At 37.0% G+C, this 26613-nt stretch overlaps 1 protein-coding gene and 1 long non-coding RNA gene across 3 annotated transcripts in view; one reads left to right on the top strand and one right to left on the bottom strand.

The window, feature by feature from the left end:
- The window catches only part of PCSK5 (proprotein convertase subtilisin/kexin type 5), a 234316-nt gene that overhangs the window by 12504 nt on the left and 195199 nt on the right, over positions 1-26613 (bottom strand). The window contains exons 23-28 of one of the 2 annotated variants that reach the window (XM_026051996.1): positions 24829-25026; positions 24425-24493; positions 12576-12618; positions 11621-11763; positions 10373-10570; positions 5316-5332 (exon numbers count right to left, since the gene is read on the bottom strand). In XM_026051996.1, the coding sequence (XP_025907781.1) occupies positions 5316-5332; positions 10373-10570; positions 11621-11763; positions 12576-12618; positions 24425-24493; positions 24829-25026 (668 nt within the window). Of the gene's footprint in view, positions 1-5315; positions 5333-10369; positions 10571-11620; positions 11764-12575; positions 12619-24424; positions 24494-24828; positions 25027-26613 lie in introns of both variants that reach the window. The other variant, XM_026051995.1, reaches the window with a different exon arrangement.
- On the top strand, positions 18269-19030 carry LOC112958198. Its single transcript, XR_003251381.1, has 2 exons — positions 18269-18327; positions 18917-19030. It is a non-coding gene; the product is annotated as an uncharacterized LOC112958198 (long non-coding RNA).

Below are 26613 nucleotides of genomic sequence, written 5' to 3'. Positions count from 1 at the left end.
GCCTGACAAGGTACAAAGAGACCTCAGCATGTGAAGCGAGCTCAGCATAAGGAGGCAATGAAATGSCCCATCTTCTGATACCAGCTGTAGTAACAGATGCCTTCGAATACTTTAACTAGATTTTTCAGGAGGTTGAAAGTGTATAAATTCTTTTGGTAGATCCCAGACACTGCAGGAGTGCATCTCTTTTAAAAGCAAAATGAGCATTCTCTCAGACACACTTGTAGAGTCATGGACAGGCAACACTACGTGTGCTCCGTCTGTGCTCCAAGAGAGTGCAAAGTGAGGCAGGGCTGATCCAAAAGCCACAACACCTTGCTGGCGTGCTACTGTGAAGCTGCAGTGAGGTGACAAAGCCCACTTAGTCTTAGCACCGTGTTAAATGAGTGCACTGCACATCCAAATGAAGACTTCTGGTCCAACACTGCCTGAGGGGTTTTCAAGCAGCTCTCTGGATGGGGTTCCTGTATAGGCATCTGTTTCCAGCCCTCCTAAAATGCCCCAGGGCAGCTGATGAGTCAATAAGCAGTGTGAAGATTGCWAGAGGGGGCTGCTCTGGTCCTTGGTATTTGAGCTCCTATATCTGCAGGAGGAGACCCAGTGACTGAGTCTCTGAAGACAGCAATGTGAAGTGAACTTAGGAGAGATGCAAGTAAGCTATAAGAAACAGTCTATTTCATTAATGTCAAATATATTTTATTCTCCCTTTACATTTTATTTAAGGAAATGAATGAGGCAGATAACTGCAAAAATATTCTTCATAGACCTAATCAATTATAACCATGAGATTATAGTTTTCCGTGAGCTGTGTAGCCAGCAACAACTATTGAGTTTTTTTAACTAAAATCCTGCATGAACAAGTGGCTGCATTGTCTACCAGCCTGGCAGGGAGCTGGGCATTCGGTCCTGGCCTTTCCTGTCACCCTTRAGGGAGAGGGACCAGCAGTGCTGCACTGTCTGAAATTAGTTTTTTTGGGGGACAGGTGTCATTTACATTTATTTAATATTTGGGGAAAAAAAGAAGTTTACTTGGTGAAGAACTTTTGTTGTACTATCCATGTGTTGGTTATRTATTAGATATTGCCTATCAGTAGCATAGTTTAGGCAACACAAAGCTGGAGTTTCTGAGTCTGTACTATTTTTTTTAAGCTACCTGCAATTTTTTCTTTCTTGAGGAGAGTGAACATTTTGCTCAGCTTTTCTTAGCCCTTTTAAAGTGCAGAGATAGGGATATCCTGTAAGGCTTTCTGAAAAGGCAAGTCCTGTGAGTTTAGATCTTTTCTTTCTCTTGCTGAACTACTTTCTTTATGGGCATTTTTTACCTGCTGAAGGTCCATTTTCTATAGGTCAGGTGGCAAAGTGCTGTTCCAAGCTAAGTTTAGTCTGTTCGAATGTCCTTCAATATAAAGGGCAACCCAAGTCTTGCTCGTGCCTCTAAATGTGCCCAACCATACTCACACATGAACGTTTTTATTTTGTTTGCTTAAATGACCTTCTGAGTAACTTGTTGGTGACCCTTGCTCACTCTTGTGAAACGCAGAAATTCACTGTAACAACATTTTGGTGAGAGATGCTCTCTTCATTTCTTTTCCTGATTTTATGCTATTGAACAAATTCTTACAAAATGTCCTTCTTGCAATAAGCTGTAAGCATAAGAAATGCTCTGGGAAAGCTCAATGATTGCTCTTAATTTTACTGAACTGAGCGGTTTTCAATGTTTTTGTTCTATCCTTAAACAGGCAGAATTTTCTACTTTCTTTTTCTCCTCTTGAGAGAAGATCCCCACTGGTCTGTAAATCCTCAGATTTTTCTGTTTTAAAGAGTAGTTGTTTGGTAGTCTCTGAAAAACCTTGAATAATTGATGGTATATTGCACAGCCCTGTAGTTTTTAATTAACGTTTTTTCACTTTACCTCTGAAAACCTTGGCTGGAAGGAAGACCATCTGTTCGTGATGTCTGAATGTATTTATACATCCTCCATTCGTCTATCAGCTGCTTCTCTAAAGCTTCAGAATTTGTCAAGGCTGAGTTTTGATTTCCCAGTGAAAGTGTCAATGGCCTTTTTCTAAACATGCAGTGAATACAAATGTTCATTTCTCTTCCCAGCAGTTTTGCATCCAGCTACCTTGCCCTTGTTTATGTTTTATTTCATTATTTTGGAAACTCCCTGCTGGGTAGTATTAAGTGGTGTAATTTAATACCAGTTATGTGTGAAGAAGCAAGCTAGAAATATCGCTAAAGTATATGTTGCCAAGGGAGAATAACCTTGATCCTGGCAAGAGAGTTGGTGTGATATAAAAAAGAAAAAAGCAGTAAAATATGGTTAAACAGGGTACTTGCTAACTACTGCTGAGAAATATTTATAGGAGCTCATTGTCTCAAAAACCAAACCAAACCAAAMCAAAACAAACCGTTTCAATCGTTTCACTTTTTTTTGGTGAAGTACCTTTTTAATCTTTGCTCCTTTGGCAGCGTTTGCTGTTTTCTGTCATATGTATTAGTCACCACCAGAGGGGAATGTACACAAGCAGTTGGGCTTCTGATATTTGGCAAGAAAGAGCTTTTAATTTTTTAGTCAGATGTAAATGCTTAAAAGACCCATCTAGAGGACTTCTAAAAGAAATGTAAAAATCTTGCAATTACTTAGTTACAGTTGTTTTGTTTTTAATTCCGGACAGTCAAAATGCATTTTTTTGTGTGGTAGAGCTCTTATTAAATGCTTAAGGAGTGGAATTAGGCTTTCATTTGTTAAAAAGGTATTGTTAGAATAATATTTAAGAATAAGTTTTTAAAACATGTATTCCGTGAACAGCAAAGGGCTCACAGAATAGGCAAATATAATGCAAAAGATTTTGCTGCAGATATCTATGCAAGTGTTTACATTAATGTAACCAGAGCTTTCCCAAGAACATCCGTGCAAAACTGTCAAGAAAATCAGTCAGGTTAAAGGCGTAATGCATTTCCTTGGCCTTTGGACTGATGATAAATGAAAACAGAAAATCGCTGTTTTTTAACCACAGGAAAGTCCTTCAATTTCAGTGAAAATTTTACTCAAAAAGTGGCAAGTGCAGTTGCAGAAGGCTGCAGGAGAACTTCGTAATTAATACAAAGCTGCCTGTCTTCAAGGAAAGGCCTGTTGTCCACCAAAAAGAATTACAGCTCCTGGCATCAGCCTTCTGTTCTGACTCACTGCTGTTTGTTATTTAAAAGCAGGCATCGAGTAGGCCCAAATAAGGCTCATGGATGATTGTTGAACTGTTTCCTTGAATGTCTTTTGCCCCAGAAGACTACCACTGTGCAGTGAGGATCCTATAAGCTTTCTCTTAAAATTTTCAGTCTGTAGCTCTTACAGCTACAGCTGTTAGAGAAAATGAAACTCTTAAATATGGAAGTCGTGTGTCTGTGAAGTTAATTGATTGATTTTAAATTCATTGTGAAATAATRGATCAGAGGGCAGTGAAGAATGACCAATTCCTAAAAATGGGGCACTGACTCTGAAGAAGCAGTCTATACTGTACAGTTCTGCTGTTTTTAATGGGCAAAGAGTATGACCTTTTCAGAGCTAGCGAGCTGTTTTGATCCCTAGAGTTATGTTCTTTTTGGATTTTTCAAACTAAAGTGCCTTCTTTTTAAACTCCTGTTTAAGGTAGGATCTGACTCAATGTCACATTGATTCTCGTTTCTTTATCAGAGTGAGTAGGAACTTGGACCCAGCTCAGTCTTCACCGCTCCTTTCTAGAAACTGAGACTGAATCAGACTGTGCAATTTCTTGAGCTGAGCTTTAATGTAGCTCTGAAGTGACTGTAGTGCTCTGCCCATTCCATCTATACCAGGGCTCCTCAGATTGAGAGGCAAGGGCAAGACTGAAAAGAACCTTTTTTTTTCCTGTTTTCTTTTCTTGTTTGGACTTGTGCAAAATGAATGAGAAAATGGTACAGGTTCATGAAATTTAGCATTTTAAGACTTGTCATCTTTACACAGAATTAAGGAAAAARTGTGTAAAACGTCTAGCTCCATTAAAACAATGTCCCCAGATTTTCCAGTTTCTTTGTCCAAGTGATTTTATTTTGAAATGTTCTCCAGAATTTTTTGATGTGACTTAAAAACCTCCTGAGGTGAGTCCTCAGAAATGTTCAGGATGAAAAATTATGTCCAAAGACAAAGAAGTGGGATCCTCTTTACATACCCGCCACTTGTTTTGGAGGAACTAAGGTTTAAAAAATAAAACTCCAAAGTCTACCAAGATCAGGTAAGATCAGCTCTACATACAAGAAGAGAAATGGTCTTATCTAAAGAGACATGATTTTAAAGATAATCGATGGTTTTATAATAATTTGTGGTGTTTCCTTTAATTATTTTAAGCATGAAACTGAATGATAAGAAAACACATTCACATATAGTGCTCCTTTTTGTGCTGTCTGTCATGCTTTCCTTCTCTGGTCTTTATGGACAACAAACCTTTATGCCAGGCAACAAAAGCAGAAAGGCATCAGATTTTAAGACAGGTAAAAGTTTATTTCCTCCATTTTGAATCCCACATATTTGCCCTTTTCTAAGTTTAAAAGAGGGACTTAACTACTTATATTTTTAACCTGCAATTAAAGCACCTTCCCATGCGCATTTGTAATGTAATACCCCTAGCTTCTTAGGCAATGGCTCCTAGGAGAGTATTTATTCTCATACCACAGCACATTGCTGCAGTGGGGAATATGGAAGGAAATGTACTGCCATCACTCTCAGTAACTGCATACATACTCCTTTTAGAAGGTGACCTCTCTGGCTTGTGCACTGTTTTGTGGGATGTGATTTGAATGTGATCTGCTAGAGGTGCTACTTGGTTTGTTAGGTTTTATTCTGTATGTGGCATTGGCGGTGCAAAACCGATACAGTCATGAATAAAAATATAAAAATAGGTTGCATGTCTCCACAAGGTAATTACAATTACACAGACATGATAAAACACAATGAAAACAATCTACATGTGTAATAAAATACTCGACCTATCCCATTTCAAAGACTTATGTGAATTGTAAATTTACAAAAACTACAGGAGAGGGAAGAAGTAAATCACGATCCCCAATAACCATTAATTCCCAATCTAGTTATCTTGTAGCAACCTTTAGCATTATTTATGAACAAATGGCCAGAATACGAAATCTGCATGGCTAAGAGCATATAGGATAATCATTTTGCTTGTCTCTAGCAACTTCAAATTTTAAATATGAATGATGGTGAAAAATATGTCCTAACTCTTCCCATGATGTTATAATTTTCCTCTCTAAATATTAAATTTTCTCAACTAGAAGATTATGACTTTCTTCTCTCCTCCTCCTCCTCCTTTTTTTTCTGCTGTTTTTACCTATCCCATCAACCTGTTCTCTCTCTCTCTTTTTTTTTTTTCTCCCTCTTCTTGGTCTATTTTCAGATCTTTACATGTATATTGGAATATCTACCTTAAGATCAGAATATCCTAATAATCCCTTTAAAGTCTGAATTATTGTTTTGCTGTCAACCAGAACTCCTCTAGCACGCTAGGTTTTCATTATTTGTGTTTTACTCTGGTATTTAGGAAAAGGAATACGTAGAAGATAAATGCAGTTGGTCAATGAATGCTTGTAGGATGTTACTCTAAATACAAGGGGGTGGTATGTAAAGTAAACAGAACTAGCTGCTATTTTGCTGCATAGTTTAACGTAGCATATACTATCTGCATGTTAAAAAGCACATACTCCATTTTGGTTTTGCGACAGAAACAGATCCCTTGCCACAGCATTTTTTTTTCTCTTGTACTTTTCGAAAAAGGGCATAAACCAAACTGTGCAACTGAAGATCAAATATGTTTTTTGGGATGCAGTATTTAYGGTGTACAAGTGAAAAAAGACCTGATTGTAACTTGCAAAACATCTAATCTGGTTGAAAGGGTGGGTGTGAGTATGTTTGGTGAATAAAGCTTATACTAGTGTGTCTCCTGGCTTCCAAAATCATTTCATCATCTGGTACATGAGATAAAATACAGATGTTTTGTGCAAAAACCACAGAGCTAAATCTCCATTTTTTTTTCTTATTTGCTTGACTCATCCTGTCTTTTTAAAAGCCTGGATACCAGACAAGATCTGTTTCATTATTTTAGACCTTGATATGAGATATTAATGGTTCCCAATATGAACTGAATTGTTTGTCCAGCAGAGTATTTGCCCAGATAATATCCTTTCAGAAAATTATTTTTTTATAGGATTTTCTGATTGATGCTCATGAAGATTCACAAGACTGGTCAATCATTTATTCTTATGCAAGAAATTGAAGTAAAACTTAAAAATGGGGAAAAAGAAAGTGTATTCCACATTCAAAGAGATTTTACTCCTTGCCTAGATGAATCAATCTCCCAAATTGTAAAGAAATTCTGACTGTGTGTTGGTATATGGCTGTGAAGTTCTACTCTGCTACCCTTTAGTTTATGTTAGCTTAAGAAAAAAACCAACATAACAGAAGCTTCAGAAACAACTGCTTCCATATCCCTAAAATGTGTCCTACACRGTTGGTCAACTCAATTCACTAAAACTGTAATGAAACCCACTGAATCTGTGTGCCCAGAAGAGCAGACAAGAAATGGTTTCAGTATTTTTTAATAACAGTTCAAAGGCTACTCTTCATTAGCAGTTTTGAAAGAGAGAGGGTAGATGTAAATTGAGTGTATTAAAAGCTAAAGCCAACTAGCGCATTTTGACTCTCTTCCTAGATGTGTCATCTTCCAGTCCTGTCAGAGGTTGGGGATGAGCTGAGGATGAGTTTCCACGACAAGGGCGAGGTTGTTTATCCTCAACTCCCTACACCCTACCCCCAAAGTGGGAGGACTACTAATTATTTGACCTGTATCCTTTAATTTAAAGCTCATCACTTCCACTGAAGGTGGGAGGCAGTTTTACGGTGTTAGGAGGCTAATGTAAATGCATTGAGGAYGTGCTGGGTACCCAGTCCAAGGAGCATATGTTGATGTACAGGCACAGAGTACGAAAGCCAAAGATCAATTCAGAGCCACAGTCTAGCCTACTTTGGACTGGTGAGCAAACCTGGATATGTTTTAATATCCCTTGAAGGATGAACAAACTTCATGGAACATGCCCTTGCTGCATGAAACAGGCTTCCATTCTTTTGCAAACAGAATGATGACAGACAAAATGTTTATTTTAGTAAGAAGAAACCATCCTGAGGACAATCAAAATAGCTATCAAGGCAAAGAGTAAAAGAGCAATAAACCTCGAAAAAATATCAGAGGAAGTAGTGATAAACCTCGAAAAATGCCATGATTTTGCACCTATACATGACAGAAGGAGTGTGTTATTGTTCCCATAACCCCCTTCTATATAAACAATGGAAAAGAAGACACCTTATAGAACTGTTTTAAATGCTTTGAAGAGGGATCATTGCTCCATGCCAACGGAGATTTTTTGTGTATAACTATGCCAGCCAAAATCCCCACCAACCAAGATAAGTTTCAAGGAATGTGGGCAGATTTCATCTYATCCACTCTTGCACTTGTCTTACTGTGTAACATTTATGAACTTTTTTGAACATAACACTGAATGATAGAGGCTCTCTGTCCTAAATTTTAGTGATTTTCAGAAAACTGTTATTAATAAAGAAGGTTACTGTAACAGATTCTGAAACTCCTAACACACAAACATATATATATTTAATCATCTAGGTATTTTAAACCATTTTCTGGCACTCTTTAAATAGAATTTATTCTATTGGTGTGAGGTACTCCTAGAGTTAAAGAAATAGGTCTCTGTCTCTCTCAAATCTTCCATTTATGCGAGGGATCTTCAGTATGGAACTAGAATTAAAAACAAGCCAAAATGAAAACAGGATGATGCAGCTGGGATTCTGAACTCAGCTGATAATCTTTTTCCCGAACACATCAACAGATGAAGTGAGTGAAAGAGTGATATTTTAGTCTAGAATATCAGCCAGTTAGATTTTGTAATTAATTTGCAAGTGAAAATGAATGTTATGGGAGACAGATGATCTGAAGCATCTGAAGAACTGGCATAAACATCTGATGAATGCAGTTATTCAAGGAGCACCTTGGGTAAAACTAGTGACGTTTTCATTAACAAATGGACAGTATAGGCACTATTATTTGGAAGTCGACTGTAGTGAGAAAAGGCCCAGGACCAACATCATTTTCTCAGTGGTTATCTGAAATATCKGCTGTTGAATATTGGGATCCACAGTAAGTCAACCCAAGAGAAGCTGAGCATCAGGGTGGCACCAGCTAGAGTAAGGATTGTTTGACTTTAGGGCAGTTACTGGCTCAAGCCAGTACAGCTCAAGTACAGTATTTTACTGTTTGAAATGCCCTCAAGTATTTTACCTATCTGAAGAAAAGGAAAACAGAAGTCAGYGAGAGAAAGAGAGTCCACAGCAGGGTAATGCGGAAGTGTAGGGGCCTGCATCAGCTGCCCATTCAGAAGAAAATTGCTGACGATTAGTTACCCATCTTGGTCGTGTCAAAAACAGATTGGATTGCAAGACTAGGGAGACCAAAATATAGATGTGTTCTTTCTTGGACACCGGCTCAGAGTGTCTCAAATGGAAAAAAAATTTACACATCTGGACGAGACATGATGAAATGTTCAGATGAGGCTGCTTCTCTATTAATATGTTTCACCTTTCACCTTTATAGGTCTCTTACCTTTGAAGTAAAGAAATACTTGTATTTTTTGATATAACGTATCTTCATAGATGGGCAATAATTAAAAATGATCAACAATTTTTTGGAAAATATTTGTAGGTATATTTTAAATTTAATGAGAGATGATAAAGATCCAAGGTTATCACTGTTATTGTGTTTGAGCCAAATATATGTTTTTAAATCAAATCAAAAATGTGCATTTCATAAAAAAATAAAACTGCAAGGGGCTGTAAATGATCCAGTTCATCACTCCACTCAATAAATACTCGTGATTGCTTCTTTTAGTGTGTTTTTAAATATCTCTAGAGAGATAGATCTCAGACAGCTGGTAAGATTGTTTAATTCTTCCTCTAGAAAGTCCTCTTTTCTTTTCCAATACCAAATCTAAATCTCCTTTTCTGTATTTTAAGTGTACTATTTCTTGTCATGTTTATCACACATACAGAGACCTGATCTGTCCCATTCTTCTTTGTGAACTCTTTCCTTTTAGGTCATTTAGTCAAAGACCCCTCCCCACCATATACTCTCAGATTTGCCTAGTAAATATTTTTTTCCCCAAACTTCTGGTAATTCTCATCATTTGCTGTCTCCAGTTGGGCCTGTTCCCTCTTTAAACACTGTGCCCAAAACTGGATGTGTTATTCCAACTAAACCATTACAAATACTGAAGAGAATGGGAGGGTTATATGACAGTGGCTTTCCCCTCTGCTTTTAGTAATCAGCCAAGTTACTTCTGAAGTACTAGATAATTTTTTACTCTTTGGAGGCTGTGCATATCATTTTACATGTCTTACTATTACTTACTATTCTAGTTATTGAGATGCTGCATAGACTGGACAGGATTTCTTCACAGCAACAAGATTCATTCAGAAAGAATATTCATAATAAATAAGTTTTAATTTGTGGGCTGGTCAATAAATACACMATTAGCACTGCCTGGTGCAGTAATAAAATCCATTCAATTGTATAATTTATTCATAAGGCAAACAACAGTATTCTATAATTCACTATTGGTTTAATACTCTTTTTTAAACAGTATATGACAGTACTCTGATGCATTGTCAGATGCTTCATGAAGGAAAATAATTAAAGTACTACAAATTCTTTCCAGTATGTTTAATTTTTGAAAGCATTTGTCATACAAATATTGCTTTTGAAAGCAACTTGTATTATAGATAAGAGAAGCAAGAAAGAACTGACAGTTTTGCCAAAGCCATTAGTTGTGGAAATGGCAAAAGCAGGACAAAAATTCAAGAATTTAGTTCTATATCCCGTACTGATTCCCTTAGATAATAGGTGCATATCTGTGTGGGGATAGAAGGGAAAAGAAGAGAGCGTGTTTTAAATATTGTCCACACACACCCACATTACTTGATTCTTTTTAGTTTCTCCAACTTATATTCATCTATCTGTGGGGAATCAACAGCCAAAATTTTGTTATGAAATGGCTTATAAAGAAAATTTAAGCTGAATTAAAATTTTATGCTCTTTATAGAATCATGTCTTTCACTTTGTGATCAAACTAATGTTTRTAATGTCAGTAATTAAAAAAAAAATCTAGTTAGATGAATGGATATTTTCAGCAAAACTGCATGATCTTGCTCTACTCTTTCCAAACTTTCTAACCATCTGCAACGAAATAAAAGAAGACCAAGATTTCTGTAGCAACTTACCACTCCAGAACTTCCCATCGGGCCGAACATTTCTTGGATTCAGACACTGACCCCGAGATAACTGCAAGTTGTTCCTGCATGTGGTGCAGTCCTTGTAGCTGTACCCAACACACGTTGCACAGCTCTTGTGGCATGCTTCACATTCCCTGGAAATGCTGTCCTTGAAGAAACCAGCTCCACACTCGCTCACACACACACCACCTGCAACGGAGACGGAGCCTGAAACCATGGGATCAGCTGTCCCGTGTCCATCAGGAAGAAGTGGATAAAAGTGCTATTAAACTTTATTAGGCATGGAAAAAAAGGCAGTACCAGCTCTAGGATTGCTAATTACTACTAACTGCTGTCTAACTAAAAACAGTTTAATCTATGACACAAATTTATTGGAAATCTTAAGATATATCTTGATATTTCTTTGTAGTCCCAGCTACATTTTACATAAAAGCAGGTAGGATATTAAAAATCAAGCAACTGGGAGTTCTGAGGATGAAAAACAGTACATCCTGTGAGSTTAATTTGTCTGATTTTATCTCTCAAAAAATACCTTTATGTATTACTTTAAACTGGGAAGTGGTAGAGCATTTCTTTGTCTCTACAAGAAATAGCTTAAGAAAAACAAACAACRCATTAGAACTTATGAAACATTTTGTATATATCAACACTCTAGATTCTTATTGTGAATCCTGAATTCAGTTGCTTAGACAAAATTCATAAACCCTTCAAACTGATCTGCAATTATATTTTTATCTAGCTGGGTCTTCATTCATATGCTAAATCCTGATATGTAAAAGCCTTACAAAAGTCTGAGCTCGGGTCATAATATCATAGGTAAGTCTCAATTTATATTGGCTCAGTGTAGAATATAGGACCAAAAATCTCCCTAAATTATAGATATATATGCTCAGTTTGAGGACTAGGTGAATCTCTAATTTCTGGTGAATGTAAAGCAAATCCAATAAAAGGTTTTGGATACTGCCACAGTTACCCTGTAAGTTATTACACTGATAGCTTTTCTTTTTTTAAATTCCCCMAATTTGAATTAAAAAGCAAATAAACAAGCAAACAAAAACCTACCGGATTGTCTCAGGCTGTCCCTACAGAACTTTCCATGAGCATGAGGCTTTCTACTCTGTTATTGATGCATTCAGTAGGCAATGCACAGGAATATCACAACCTTGGGATTTCCTATGATTCAAATTCAGCAGTATGTAAATCTTTTTGTGTATATACTGTACCTGGTTCTTTGCTTACCCAAGAGATAGAAGCCTTCCTTACACGAGTCGCACTCATCCTTGCCACAGGTATTGCAGTTGCTTGGGCACTCTACACACTTCATGGAAATTTCATCTCTGTAGGTATTTTCTGGGCAGTATTTATAGCAATGGTTCTTATACCTAGAAGATGAAGTAAAATACTATTGATAAGTTTGTTTTGAGGTCATTAAGATTTTTTTTTTCTGTGTATTTCTAGGTAGAGTAATGATAAGGCACTATGCTTGCCCTAATTAAAAAAAAATTTATTCCTCTAATGAAGGATTGAAAATGCATTTGTGGATATGCTATCAATTCTACTGCTAAGCATTAACAATATATTCTTGTGAATATCTGGGCTTGTAAGAATAAAAAAAGTGTTAGTTTTTTTCAAGTTTAGGCACAAAACCATTACTCATTGGAGTTCATTATGCTGTTTTTGTAAAGAGTGGATCATTGTATGCATATAAGAAAATAACATTCTTTATAACTAAATAGAACAGCCTTTTTGTCAAAATTTTATTTAATTTTATCTTGGAAATTGTTATATGGATTTCTCAGTTGTACCTTTGAAAAATTTGCAATGCTTCCTTTCTCTCTGGTTAAGTTAAATTTTCCATTTATCTATTATTTTAGATTCTTTAATTAACCACCCCAAATATTCAGGAATGCTGGTATCAGAACTGTACCTAATATACTAAAAACCTAGAAGTTCCAAATCTAGAGGCAGCATATGTACACAGATCATACCTGTAAAGATCATGTTGGCCTGTAAGCTTTAAAAGAACTTGATGGTGTATGACAGGCTAGTTACTTAGCATTTCCCAAGTCTTTTTCCAAAGCCTCTGTTTTCAGATTTGCAATAGTTAAAATGAGTGGGACAGCACAATATTGATTTATATGGCAAAGTTTGCACTTTTTCTTTGGATTGTACTGACATGAAGAGCTATACTCACATGTAGTAGTTCTGAATGCAGGTCATGCAGATTCTCGGGTCATCTAGAATTTAAAATGTGAAATCATGTAAATGATATTCACAGTTAAAATCAAAGCACGAAAGAGCAGCACTGTAACATTGTTCCTGTGTTAAAATCTCTTATATGAAAATCATTAGAGACATTACAACATTATTATCTCTGAAGATATTTTGSGTTTTTTTTGGAGATGTGCCCTTATGCAAATCGGTCCAGGTCTGTATTTTTCAAGTAATTTTTAATTTTGTGTTTCCAGCATATGGCATCTAGAAAGTGTTGAACTGTTGGAAAGTACATAACTTCTGAAAAACAGATTTTCCCTAGGAAATCATATCCAGCAAAAGGGACTCTTAAAATGAGTTTCTAAAGTATCCAAATCTGGGGCTTCAGCCTATTTCCTTATTTGTGACAGAGACAAATTATAAGCATTTGGTACCCCTAATCCAATTTTTCAGAGATATATGTGTAATCTTTTAATCTTGAAAATTTTATCCTATGTTAACACACTTCTGTATTATTATGAGAATATTATTATAAGAAAATATTTAGGAGTAAATTTTTGCATCAGAAATTTTTATATTATAAAATTTTGTTAAGTGAAAGTGTCCTAAGAATCCAAATTCTTAGGATTGTTACAATGACAAAATTGGTTTCATGATCATTTAAAAGGAGGAATATTTTCTATAAACTTTCATTGTCTTATGTTCACTTTCCATTTCCTTTACCTTGCTCAAATATCCCAAAGGGAGCTTAACAGAAGGAAATAGAGCAACCTGGGAAAATATATTTGTAAAATGTATAACCATGAAATGCCTATAAATTATTTTTGGTATTAAGAGTATTCATAAGACAAAATTTTCAAAGAGTCTATTTGAACTATGTCTACAATAAATGGCATTTTAAAAATGCAGACTTACTAGACAATATGCACTTGATTTTGCAAGTAGTTTTAACAATTCGTGTATGAAGTGTAAACTTTTTTTTTCTAGAAACACTGCAGATCTGTGAAAATATTCTCTTTACTGAGCATAAGCAGAAACAGCAGTCACTTAATTTGGTATGTAAGTATGTAAATACTTTCTATAAAAAATCTTCCTTTATTTCTAAATAAAAGACATTTGGTTTGCCTAAGGCTTCTTTTTGAATGATTTTTATAGGATATTTTTTGAAGACATTACCTCAGGCATGTATTTCCTGTTTTTTTTTTTTTTTTTTCCAGTGTTTATATAGCATTACCGGGAGCAGGCTGGCATTAGTCTATGAAGAATTAGTGCATCAACACCCCAACTACCTTTTGAAAACTATTCTAGCATTGGCATTATTGGCAGTCCTTATGTTTTGTTGATGGAAAGAACACAGTATGCATAAAAGAGACACTGTTAGAAAATTTCTGGGATCATTAGCAGGATCATTTGTCTAACTCTCCATATACTTTCTTTCTTTTATGGAGAAAAGTCTCTTTCCTCTCTTGCTTGGGTGAAGTTTAAATAACATTTTTTTTTCTTAGTTGCCTGTTCAGTTTTTGTCTGTATAGGAGACTGTAGGGATAGCTCTATTTCAGACAGATAYCAACTCTGTCTTTACAAAAAAAAGCATGATGTGTGATTGTCCCCAGAAGAGATTGGAATAAATTATTAAGTGAGCTATTTAGACAGAAGTATCTAGAAATGAAAGAATTGCTGTTTTAGATTGCATGTTTAGTACATGATGTCGAGATGGTAAAAAACACATATCCCAACCAATACTTGCATGTTGCTGATTATATACCAGTGTGGATAGAAATGCTCATAACAAGTYTTGTAAGAAAAGACAGTTTGCTTTTTCTTCACCTAGGAATGCCTTGAGCCCTCCTGCAAGATGAAATTCTTTGGAGTGGAGGGAAGAAATCTTTTGATAATTTTGCAAAATGAGACCATCAGGAAGTTATGGAAGCAAATAAAAGCTACTGTAAGTTCAGTTTAATTTAAATTTCAGGCAGAAATGCTTTTTTTTTTTTTTTTTCCTGATATTTTTTGTGGGATCTTAGAACTATTCATATGACCAAATAGCAGTCACTGAGCAGTGAGACCAGTCTAACTGTTGCAGGTATCAGGAATTTGTTTGCTTATTGCCTCTGACACAGCTGTACAAATATCCATGCCTCTTCCTTTTATCTGATTCCACTATGTAGCTGGAGTCAAAATTGACAGAAAACTTTGCACTTTACTGATTTTTTATTCAAAGAACATTCAAAATAGAGAAGGATTGCAGGGGTACACATCTTGCATTTTAAACAGAAATAGTGATCCTCTGAAAATACCTAACCTTTAAGAGAGACTTTCTCTGTCATTGGAAGTGCATTTGGGTTACAGTGTAACTTCTTGTTATGTTCCTTCTCTATGTTAAAAATTCCTGGAAACTAATCAAATATTTAACTTGAAGTTTTGGCGATTGTGTGGCTTAGGTACATTTGCTTATTTATGTCTTCTATTTGTCTGTATCTATGTGGGCTGCATGAGTAGGCAATGAGGTGGGCTGAGAACTGGGGAAAGAGACAGCTGAAGGTTGTGATCCGTTCGGCTGGAGGCCTGGTRTCCTCCAGGGGTTAACACTGATTCCAATCTTGTTCAATTTATTCCTGTGACCTGGCTGAAGGGACAGAGTGCCCCTCAGCAAGTTTGCTGATGATACAAAACAGGGAGGAGCGCCTGTGTCATGGAACACCTAGGRCACTAGTCACTAGGTCAGGCTGGGGTAGGCCTGTTGGAGAGCAGCTCTGCAGAGAAGGATCTGGGCATGCTGGTGGACAAAGAAGGTGATGATGAGCCTGCAATGTGCCTTTGTGGACAAGAAGGCAGGTGGTCTTCTGGCCTGAATTAGGAGGAGTGTTGCCAAGAAGCTGAGGGAGCCGATCCCCTGCTCAGCCCTGGCGAGTCCACATCTGGAGTGTTGTGTCCAGTTTTAGCCTCCCCAGCACAAGGGAGACGTGGAGCTACTGGATAGAGTCCAGAGTAGAGCTACAGAGATGATCAGGGGCCTGGAACATCTCTCCTATGAGGAGAGGCTGAGTGAGCTGGGCCTGTTCGGCTTGGAGAAGGAAAAACTGAGAGGAAATCTTGCAAAAATCTGAGGGCAGAGGGCCAAGAGGATGGGGCCAGAGGATTTTCAGTGGTTCCCAACAACAGAGCAATAGTCAGTGACCACTAACTGAAACACAGGAAGTTCCAACTAGGCACAAGAAAAATGTCTTTACTGTGAGGGTGCCAGAGAGCACCTGAGAAGCTGTAGAGTCTCCTTTTCTGGCTATAATCAAAACCTGACTGAACAGGACCCTGTGCAACTGTTCCAGGTGACCCTGCTTGTGCAGGTGGGGTCAGGTAAGATAATCTCTAGAGACCTCTTCTGGACTCAATCCTCTGTGATTCTGTGATATCTGTAATGAGATATATATTGTTTAGCAACTCTCATAAGCTGCTGCTTTTTCTCTTTACAACAGACTCACCAAACTGAAGCTCTACTTCTTATATTTGGGGATTTATTAAATTTAAACTATCAAGGAATGATGAACTTAGGTGAGAAAGGATGCAAAGAAGGCAACCATTTGATAGCATGTAGAGAGAAAATGAAACGTGCAATTATTCCTATAGTAACAAATTAGTTATTTAATACATGTTAATATATTAGTCATTTAATACATGCATTAAATAAAATTGTATTAAATTACTAAATTAAAATTAAAATAATAAAAATTATAACAATAAAATAATTTGGAAAGCATTTTTAAGAATGAGATAATGCTATTAATTTAATGGATCTCTACACACTGTTTTGCAACTTTGGCTCCTTTAAAATCTGCAAWAATTGGTTCCTGAACTAACAGTAACATGTTTACTGGGCTGAAGTCAGTGTGTTCATGCTATATTCACTTAGACCTCACTCATTTGTCCATGAAATACCTAGATCTCTGTGGCATGAACTTAGTTGCTTTATATATCATGCTACAAACTGCTTCTTGTTCTGAGAACTGCTAATATTTTATCTATATGTTAGCTGTATTTGTTTCTGTTTGGCTTAATTTCTACTGTGTTGATCCTATGGTACTTCTCTGAAGAGAAAACCAAAACTAATTTTGATAGCAATGGAAGTAGGTTTCAATCAATTTTAAAATATAAGGCCTCAGACACAGATGAAATCCTCTGTGAATTTCTGGTTTTATTACAGCTTTCTTAGATAAGTAAAGATCATCTAAAGTTCAAGGAAAAAGTCATTTTGTTTCTTTCCTTTTCTGTAATAAACTCATTCCGTGCTCCTTCCCACCTTTCCCAAGAACAATATATGTGAAGTGGAGCTATATTTTAATACAGAGAAGGTACATGAAAAGATTAGCTATTGGTTAAAGGCCAAAGGTTCTTGCTTTCAGTTGGAGCTCTCTGATTTGAAATAGATTAAAGGTCTTTTTTGCTATTCCAGATGGGAAATATGAGTATCAGTGTTACAGGCCCAATATTGTTGGGCTAGAAGAGTATTTTTGTTTAAATATGTAAAGGAAAACTCTAAGCAATTTTTGTAACATTACTTATAATCTTAATGAAATATTTACAACATAAGKTCATTCATATTAAAAATGATCTCTAGACTGCTATGGAGATCCTTGTCACTGTTTCACTGTATTTGTATTTTTGCAGTATTTAGACAGATCTTAATTCTGGAAACTCTACACTACAAGCCCACTGTACTATTGAGTAGTATTTACTTAAAGAATGCCATCAGATTAGACCCAGATCTTTCAATGAATCATATAGATGCTTAACTTTATCTACTGTACACAGTAAAGATGGGAGTACTGTATGTAGTAAATATGGGAATTGAAGTTAAGTGTGTGGGTACATTTTGAAGGATCTGTACTTAGACTGTAACTTACTTTTGCTTCTTGTTTTGATTACTAACCTTGATTTTTAACTAAATTTCTTGAGGTATTTATGGCATTCTGGCTCAGTTGTGAGCCCAGAATGTTCTGAATGTGCTCAATACTTTTTGTATCAGAAGCTGAAGATACTCAGTGCCTGCAGTGGAATGATTGGTTTACTTCTCTTTTGGGATTTAATTAAATATAATGACTGAAAATTACTTTATATTACACTGCGGTTTTCCTTTAAAGTTCAAGTTGGTTAATTTCTACAGTTAGATTTTAGTTTTCCTTTTATATTGCCCTGAACAATAACATGCAATAAAATAAAAGAAATACTATAAATTACAACATATTATCAGCAAATATATTTATATACTTTAACTAGATTAGAGTATTTTGACTTTAGCTTTATGGCTTCTCAATTAGAATAACTGAAATAGGCACTCTAATCATAATGGATTTTTGACCAGATATGGGTCCAAATGAAAACTCAGGTTACAGTAGGCCTTAAAATGAAGGAGACCTATGTTCTGGATTCACCAACTGTGGTTTAGATCTCCTGGATTGTGAGAAAAGCCAACCATTTTTCTATCTTTCTTTTTTTGTTGCCTTTCCACCTCTTCCTACATTTGTTTTTTGTCAATAAATCTGCTAATCTKCTTTATCTTCTTTCTTCTGAATTCTAACATTGTAGTTTATTTTGACAGATTACCAGGAAGTCGGGGAAAGAATATRATGGGAGTTTTAACCGAGGAGAAAGCTGGGTCCTGTTCTTCTTCTTCTTTTTTTTTTAATAAATTTCAAAGTGCAAAAACTGGCATCAATGTAGCCAAATTATTAGCCAAGGTATTTAATGAATTAAATATACTTTTCATCTTTCTTTGAGAAAACCATATACTATTAAATTTACCTACAATAAATTTATGTAGAAATTTTGCTATAAATATGGTTACCTTTACTTAGATTTTTTTTAATCTTTTTTGTTAATCTTATTAGCGCGATAGAGAGGAGAAATTTCAAAGTTCCCGAAGACAACACTGAACATTGTTCTTCCTATTTATGAAGGAATCACTGGTGCAAGCATAAGGCTAAAGAAGCCAGGGAGCTATATGTCTGTGTTTGCAGAACTCATGGTTTGATCTAAAGCTGAGATGAATTGCACTGGCTTGCCCCAAGCCTAGATTTTGTGTAAGAAACAATTTTCTTTCTCAGAGGAAAATATTTCAAAGACACTGTTTTCTTTAGTAAGCACATTTTATATTTTTAGAATGTAAGGAAATATTTTTGACCAAAATATAATTTTGGAAAGACAACATCCTTTAATGTAATGTTCTGCCCTACATTAAAATGATAGTAGTGAAAATTGAAAAAAAAAGAGTCCTGCTCCAAATCTTACTTTTATTTTACTTTTTTTTTTTTTTCTTTTTTTCCACAGATTGCATATTCTCACTGCAGAAGCCTGTGGAAACAAGTCCTATTATCTGCAAATCTGAAGCTCATCCTGCAAGATTAACCTCTTGAGGAAGATTTACTCTGAGATAAAAGAGGATCCTTATCATAATTTCCTCTGGTATTTTGAAAGCCAAGATCTATTCATCATCAGGGATGGCTTGAAGAAACGAAGTTTTCCTTTGTGTTTCTTAGGTTGCTATGGGAACTAGATCACTTTTCACTCCTTTATCATGAGCACAACAGCCAGAATCCTGATCTGTACCTGAGAGTTGGGTCTTTATTCACAGTGCTGCCCTGTAGCTATCATGTGGGTTCCTTAAACCCTCTCCAAACACCCTCTCTCACTCCTGCTACATTATAGTCTCTATCCCCCACCTTTTCTCCATCCCAACACACACTTTGTACAATGGATCGAGTGGAGTATTTGTATGTTATTCCATCCCRCTTTCTGCCTTTGCATCTGTAACTGCGTCCCCTATTAATCTGGATCAAATAGTTTGAGAGCTGTTCAGGTCTTACCTTCAGCCCTACATGCCTGTTCTGTAGGTTCATTCTCAGGAATACTTCTCCTCAGAGTTTATCAGAGTTTTTCTAAGGATTTGTTGAATGAAAAAAGTGCAATGTATTTTTTGAACATTATTCCCTCTACCCTTCACTGAGGAGCACTTTACAGTCTCTTTGAAAACGGTSCTGATGCAAAGGTTGCAGGAGCTACTCTATGCCTCTCTCTGCAGAACCCTGGATGTGTCAACATGTGKTGGGACGAATGGTGTTTGGCCATGAGTAGATGAGGTAATATCTGGCTGAGATAAGTGGAAGTGAATCAGCAAGTAAGTGGGTAGGAATTGGATCAGGACCATGAGGCCCGTTTTTGGAGGACATTGACAAAAATGCACATAWATTTGGGCAAGAGACTGGCTTTCAAACTCCCTCCTGAGAGGAAGAAGTATTATGTTCATTCTTATGTGTTTCACAGTGGCTGCATGGGACAGTTGAGCTACAAATATGTAGCTCTTCCATAGCCTAGGTGCTCCTATTTAGCATTATTGGTTAATGATGTGGCAGCTCTGCCTGTGAGGTGTACATGTGCAGGGCAGCAGGTAGTGCATATCAGAAGTTTATGTCATTTGTCATCAGATTTTATGTTTTCACTTACAGGTGCAAAAGGGCAAATACAATATTTTTTATTAGAAAGACAGGTGAATCTGGCTGAGAAACTGTTCCAGTCTATGTGCTATAACTATAGGCAGGGCAAATAATGTCTAGCACTGCAATGTTCTGGCATAGTATTAATTTTGGCATTCTTTTAAAATAATTGATGGCTCAAATTTGGCAGTAACCTCACGCAATTACCTGCCTTTATCTTGTCCTGATGGGGCTTACAGCTGCATGCTTGCTAAAGAGTTAAGTTGAACATTGAAGAAAGTTTCTGATATTCATTATGATTTTAAGCAACTTGAGAAAGTATGAGTGCAATTATGAAGTCAGATCTAAATGTGGGAGTAAATGAACTCTACTGAAGGTCAGAACATAGGTGCTGCCCAAAGAAAACCCTCCTCTTTTACCATGTTGCTTCAGCAGAATTTTCCCTTTCAATATCTGCCTATATTGAGGAAAAGTTGATGTGGTTTGGTTTAAATTTATAGACTTCTTGGGGTCTTCTGGTGACATTCTTGGAGACTTGACTTGTCTTTCGCCCTCCTTTTCAAATTTCAAATTCAAGAGCTCACAAGCTGCCATATGTGAGTGCTAGGGATTTTTCTTCTCCTTAAAATATAGACAATCTCTGAATTCACAAAGTGAAAAAGAAAGAAATGTATTGTCTGTACTTAAGCTGTAAATGACTGACCTTGACTACGTTTTTATGACCGTCTCTTTCTTTACTGATAGACTTACTCTGACTTCTGCCTTACCCCACAGTAGCCCTGAAAGTAAGTAGGAACCAGACTTGGAGCCAAACAGGTGTATTTCATTGAGGATTCTGGGATGAATGACAAATTCTYTCAGTCCTTCACCTCAGCTTCTCACAGCTGGAGGGTTCCCTTAGTACTCTTCTTATATTTTTCTTACAGGGAAGTTTTTACATTCTTTGAAATGTCTGATGCAGGATATAAAGTATAAAATTGACATAAATGCGTATTAGCTGCAGCTTAATGTATCAGTAAGGTCAGTACTGATGAAGAGAAGAGATCTCACACCCATCCTGCCTCATTTACTTGCTCTGTTCTGCTGGCAGCTGGCAGGAAGCCAAAATAGTAGCTCTTACTCATTTTCTTGCCCAGACAAGAACAAGTACAAAGCCAGACACCATTGCTCAAGACTGAAGGGAGCAGTTTAATCTGTTCTCTGATGCTTTGTGAAAGAAACCTGGGGCTAGAAATTACTAGTCCTTCAGGCTCCTAAAAAAACAGTTCAGTTATCTTAATTAGTATTTATATCTCTCATTAAAACATGTTCACTTTCTACAAAGGAGAAGAAAATATCAGTTAATCTTTCTAATTTGTAGACAGAGAATCATTGGTTATTTTGTTGCTCATTTTAAAATGTAACAGTACATTTTACAACRGCCCTATATTCATTTCTTATTTATTTCATACAGTTTCTATAACTCATCCTGCATAACTCAACACCTAGCATAAACTGTAGGTAATTATTCTTAGCTCTTAKTATTTATCAAAGGACCTCAGAGAACTTCAGCTGGCAGCAGGTKCCTGATGACTTTATATGAGTGAATGGCTTAGGGTCTTCGCAAAACTATAAATGTGCACTAACTGTATTTATGTTTGTGTATTAACAACTGCTTTTCAGTGATATGAACTATATATTTTTATACCAATTGCTGTAGTTATTGCATTTTGCGTCCTACTTTTCTTTTCCTTTTTTTTTTTTTTTTTTTTTAAATAGTGTTCCCCAGAACTCTCTGTTGCACTTCTGGCAGAAATATTCATATAACTAGAATGTGTGTCTTTTTCTTGTTCTACAGTTTTTGCTCAGATTAAATTTCTCAGTGGTGCTGGAAGAAAGATAAGCCAAAATGAGACTGCAAAATCATGCAACATTCTGTTAATTTTAGAAAGAGAGTCTGTAGCATGCCATAAAAGTGTAAAATTGAATGTATCATATTCCATGTTTTCTCACCTTGAAATTTTACTGTTTTTAATTATTTTTATGGCAATGTAATTTCTTTACTTTTTTCAGAATAATCCATTTTTCTCTGCTAAAAGATAGATAGTAAAACTATTTTTTTTGCACAGAAGTCTCTAAGTATAMCAGCTTTCTGATAAGACAGGAGAAACCTTTTTTCTGTTTTTATCTTATCTAYAAATTAAAGTATTGATATGTCAGAATTCTCATTGACTATTATGAGCAGAAACACAAGCAAACAGCATCTCTATCTGATTCATTTTAAGTTTGTAGATTCATGCTTTATTTCAGAAGCACACAGTAATTTGCACAACTTGCTTGGAGTCCCACTGCTGTGGGCCCCATCTTCAAAACAAATCTAGCATTAAATCAACCTGTTTAATGTCTGAGTATTACGTGCTTCACAACCTCCAGAAAGTTTTCTTAATAACATGACCCTTACCAAACTCTGACTTCTTAATACTTCTGATGTTACTCTGGAGTGAAAGTTAATTCAACCTTTGTTTTACTTGCACCAATTTTATTGATCTTTGAAGCCTTTGAAAAGCTTATTTTAAATCAGAACTTTGAGAGAACCTGAAAGTAAATAGGAAGTAAATATGGCAGGTTAATATATGGGAGATAAGTGATCTTCTAAGATTAAAGGCAAATGAGTACAGCCCCTTTTTCTATATGCTGCCTGTTCATGAAGAGCCTTCCAGCCTTCTAATACATGAGGAAAACCAGCTGCTAAGGTACTTGCAATGGCTATTTTTTAAAGAGAACTTGCTACTGTCAGATCATTCCACTATAATTTAAACCACGGGCTTGCACTAAAAAGTTGCAGAAGAGATATAGAATTTTAATTCACTGTGTTGTGCACCTAAAAATCACTGTAACCTAGTAAAGTAACACTTGTTAGAGACATTAAAGATCGGTGTTTAAACAGATTCTCTCTATTTACTTTTTTTCTTCTTCTTTTCTCCCCTTAGCCCAGGAGACAGCTGACGTGAAGCTGGATACCACACCTTGCATCCCTCACTCACATTAAAACTTGATCCTTCAAATGTTCATGCAGCAATATATAAAACCGTAGACATAGTCACAGAGATGATTGTTAGGCTTGATTGCATTTATGCAGAGTGGCTGAACAAATGCAATTGTATGGAGCTTTATAGTATGACATACTAGMTTGGATTACTGGAAGAAGAGGAGAAAGTAGTATGTGATAAAAATGCTTACATAACTTTGGTATATATGAGCATGGTGCTGACATAAAAATAAGCGGAGAGAATATCAAAGTGGCTGTGACTACTGCGGGATATTTTTTCCCCTCTGGATGCTATCAGTTTTCTTTTCCAGTATTYACTCTTATTAGGACAGCAGCGGTCAGTCTCTTGGTACTGACTTTARTATCTACCAGACCTCAAAACATACTATACGACAAATGGGAAAGAGTRAAGAGCTCAGGATGAAATCCTCCATGCAAATCTTTCTGAATCTGGGACCAAGACATTTGGGTCCTGGTTGCCTCTACTTTTAGCACTCTCAAAAACGGCCTTTTAGAATAAATGCTGTCCCTCAGTCTTGAGTTATTTACCAGTTGTCCTCTGGTGCATACAGCCACAGGAAATGCATTTACTAACATAAACACAGTGATAGCAATGACTTCCAATGACATTTGAGCACTTTAAAGTCTCTGTGAAGGCAAACTGTTGTGATAAAAGGCAGCTCCAAAGAGCTAACAAACTGTGCTGGGTTGCATCCATTTACATTTGCATAGTATGGATTTGAGAAACTGAGTTCAGCAAGCTAAATGGCATTTACCTGAGGACAACAAACCAGCAACATATTATACCGAGAAAGAACATTATTTTTAATCTTGCATGAAAAAAGGAATCAATGTTTTGGAATTTTTAATGTCTGTAGAAATGCTGCTTGAATGGCTTGCCCTAGAATGAAATTTAAGTTTCTCATATCTATTTCATTAAAGAAAAAAGTACAATCTGATAATCTGTTTTCAGATTTGTAAGTTTTGAAACTCTATGATAAACTTCTGTATCTGATAATAGCTTTAGAAAGTCAGTAAACCTCTCAGCATTAGGGTGGTATTTAAGTAGGAGAAAGCTTTTCAAAGATTAATAACTAGATGAACACAGAATCTTGCTCTAATTTATACTGGTGCTAGGCTTTAGAATAGAATGTTTAAGAATAAATCCACTGGGAAAAATGCAGTTTGGCTGGTGAGAGGATGCAGTATTCATTAAGTGCTCAACAGCAAGTACCAAGATTCATGATTGGATATGGAGACGAACAATTTCTTCTTACTTTAGGAATATGGAGAAAGGTTCATATAGGCAACACTTACCCCATTTGCAGTTCTGGCATCCATCTGCACAAGTTATGCAGTTTTCAGAGTCAGGGTCTTCCACTTCACCTGCGTTTTGAAAATGCCCAATTTGGGGTTAATTCTAAGTAAATGGAAGCCCAACATTCACAAGCACTCAGCAATAGTCCTGAAAATAATCTTTACCCAAACAGAGGAARGATTTGAAACAATTTCTCTTCTAGTTCATTCTGCGTAATCCTACTCGATTTGAGGAAAACGCTCCTGTTTTACACCGAAATAACAGAAGAACAGCACCAGAGCTGGAGGCCGAGGACCTCAGCATCAGGTTGCCCAGAGCGCCCTCCAGAAGAGGAGCCAACCCCGTTTGGCGCGTTGCAGAACAGATCAGAAGCGAGTGCCGAGCGCCCCGCCGCTGCGGTTACCTTCCCCGCAGCTGTGCCTGTGGCAGGCGTCCTGGGCCAGGTAGTAGCCCCTGGCGCAGCGCTGGCAGCGCCCGGCGTCGCGGCACACCTGGCAGTGCGGCGCGCAGGGCACGCAGCGCCGCTCCGAGTGGAAGTGCCCCGGCGGGCAGCCCTCCCTGCACTCCCCGCGGTAGAGGAAGCGGTCGATCCCTCTCCTGTCTGTGGGCAAAAGGGAAAATGAACAAGCAGGGAAAATAACTCAGTAACAAATGGCGCGGAGGTAGGAAAAGCAGCGTTATTTAGCACCGCTCCCTCATCAGAGGTAATTGGTGTTGCCTGCTAATTGCACTGCCYGCACTCTTCTGCACCAGGGGAGCTAAAATACGAAAATGTTCTGGAGCCCCAARCTCTTTCACATTGTTGAGAGATATATGGCATAAAGATGCTATGCTAGCAAGTCCATGCTATTTACATCAATCAATCTAATCAAACAGGGGTCAAGAGATTGTCATTACTGGGATCCCAACATTCCCTTGCCACAAACAGAGTCTCTCCAGCCAGAAAATATTTGTTTTTTAAATGTAAAGCTGTTAATGTGAAAGCAAAACTACCCTCTTTACCTTTGAAAAGGATCATCYGTTTCCATAGTGGATTAAACTGTAATCCTCATCCTAGTCACTGCTAAACTCTGACAGGCTCCGATTTGAATCTGAAGCACAAATGCGCCGCTGTCTGATATCAGAGCATTTCCTAGCGGACAGGGTGCTTCAAAAGGCTTCTGAACGAGGCCTGCGGAAACACCTGAACTCACTGTGCTTGGGCATGAAGAGTTGCCATTTACAGGCACTATGGTATAAATTACATATGTTAAGGCGGTAAGGGTATTATTTAGCTGTTAACTACAGAGCATTCAAAGTGTTTGTTTATGGTAGAATATATCTGCAGCTACAAAGAGGGCAGCTATGCTAGTGAACAGCTGCTGCATTGTATGAGAAACAATCCAGACTTTGTTTCTTTTCAAATTAGAGTGAACTTTTCCAGGGTCCTTGGGGTGTCACTCTCATCAGAGTCCTCACTTCTGCACCATTTATTTTGCTATGCCCAGTGGTAGGGAGAGACTGGAGGAGCAGTTAAATGAATTTCCCTCTCATGTCTCACCTAGAGTTTGAAGCCCGCATCTGTTCATCTGCAGAGCTGAAAATTAGCACTGTGGTCTCATCATCAGTACAACTAATTAATGCCAGTCATACTAGTGGTTTTTTTTTTTTTTTTAAGTTGGATACTTACTGCTAAGTGAAACCWGGGTCACCCCTCGCTAGGATTAAATTCGAAATAACTCCTGAGAGGAAAAAGCTGTGAATCCACTGTCATTCCTCAGAAGTACATCAAAAGTCTTTTGTTTAAGAAAAGAAATTAAGTTAAATCCGAGCTACAATTTCATTTACAGTGTGTTTACTGTTCATTTGCAGACAATACACAAATATTTACACCTAATGACCCTAAAGCTCTTTATCCACCCGGCATTAGAGAGGAGGGAGAGAGGAATTTTCTTAATTTATATGACATAGGTTCTTATAAATGAGATGAGTTGCTTTCCTGAGACAACAGAGCCAATGATATTGCCCTCTGTCTCAACTTAATTGCTATAACAAATAATATGACAAAAGAGATACTTAAATGTGTAATGATGTGGTAGTGTGGCAGTGTATTAGTGATAACCTCCTGTTGGCAGGGTCAGGGGGCTCTGTGGGGGCCCCCGCAGCGTCTCCCAGGCAGGTGCTGTGGAAGTGCCCGGCTCCCTGCATG

The sequence above is a fragment of the Nothoprocta perdicaria genome, unplaced genomic scaffold, assembly GCF_003342845.1.
Source record: "Nothoprocta perdicaria isolate Ctin4 unplaced genomic scaffold, notPer1 scaffold_82, whole genome shotgun sequence".
NCBI classification, from domain to species: domain Eukaryota; kingdom Metazoa; phylum Chordata; class Aves; order Tinamiformes; family Tinamidae; genus Nothoprocta; species Nothoprocta perdicaria.
This window is presented reverse-complemented; position numbering and strand designations above follow the sequence as displayed.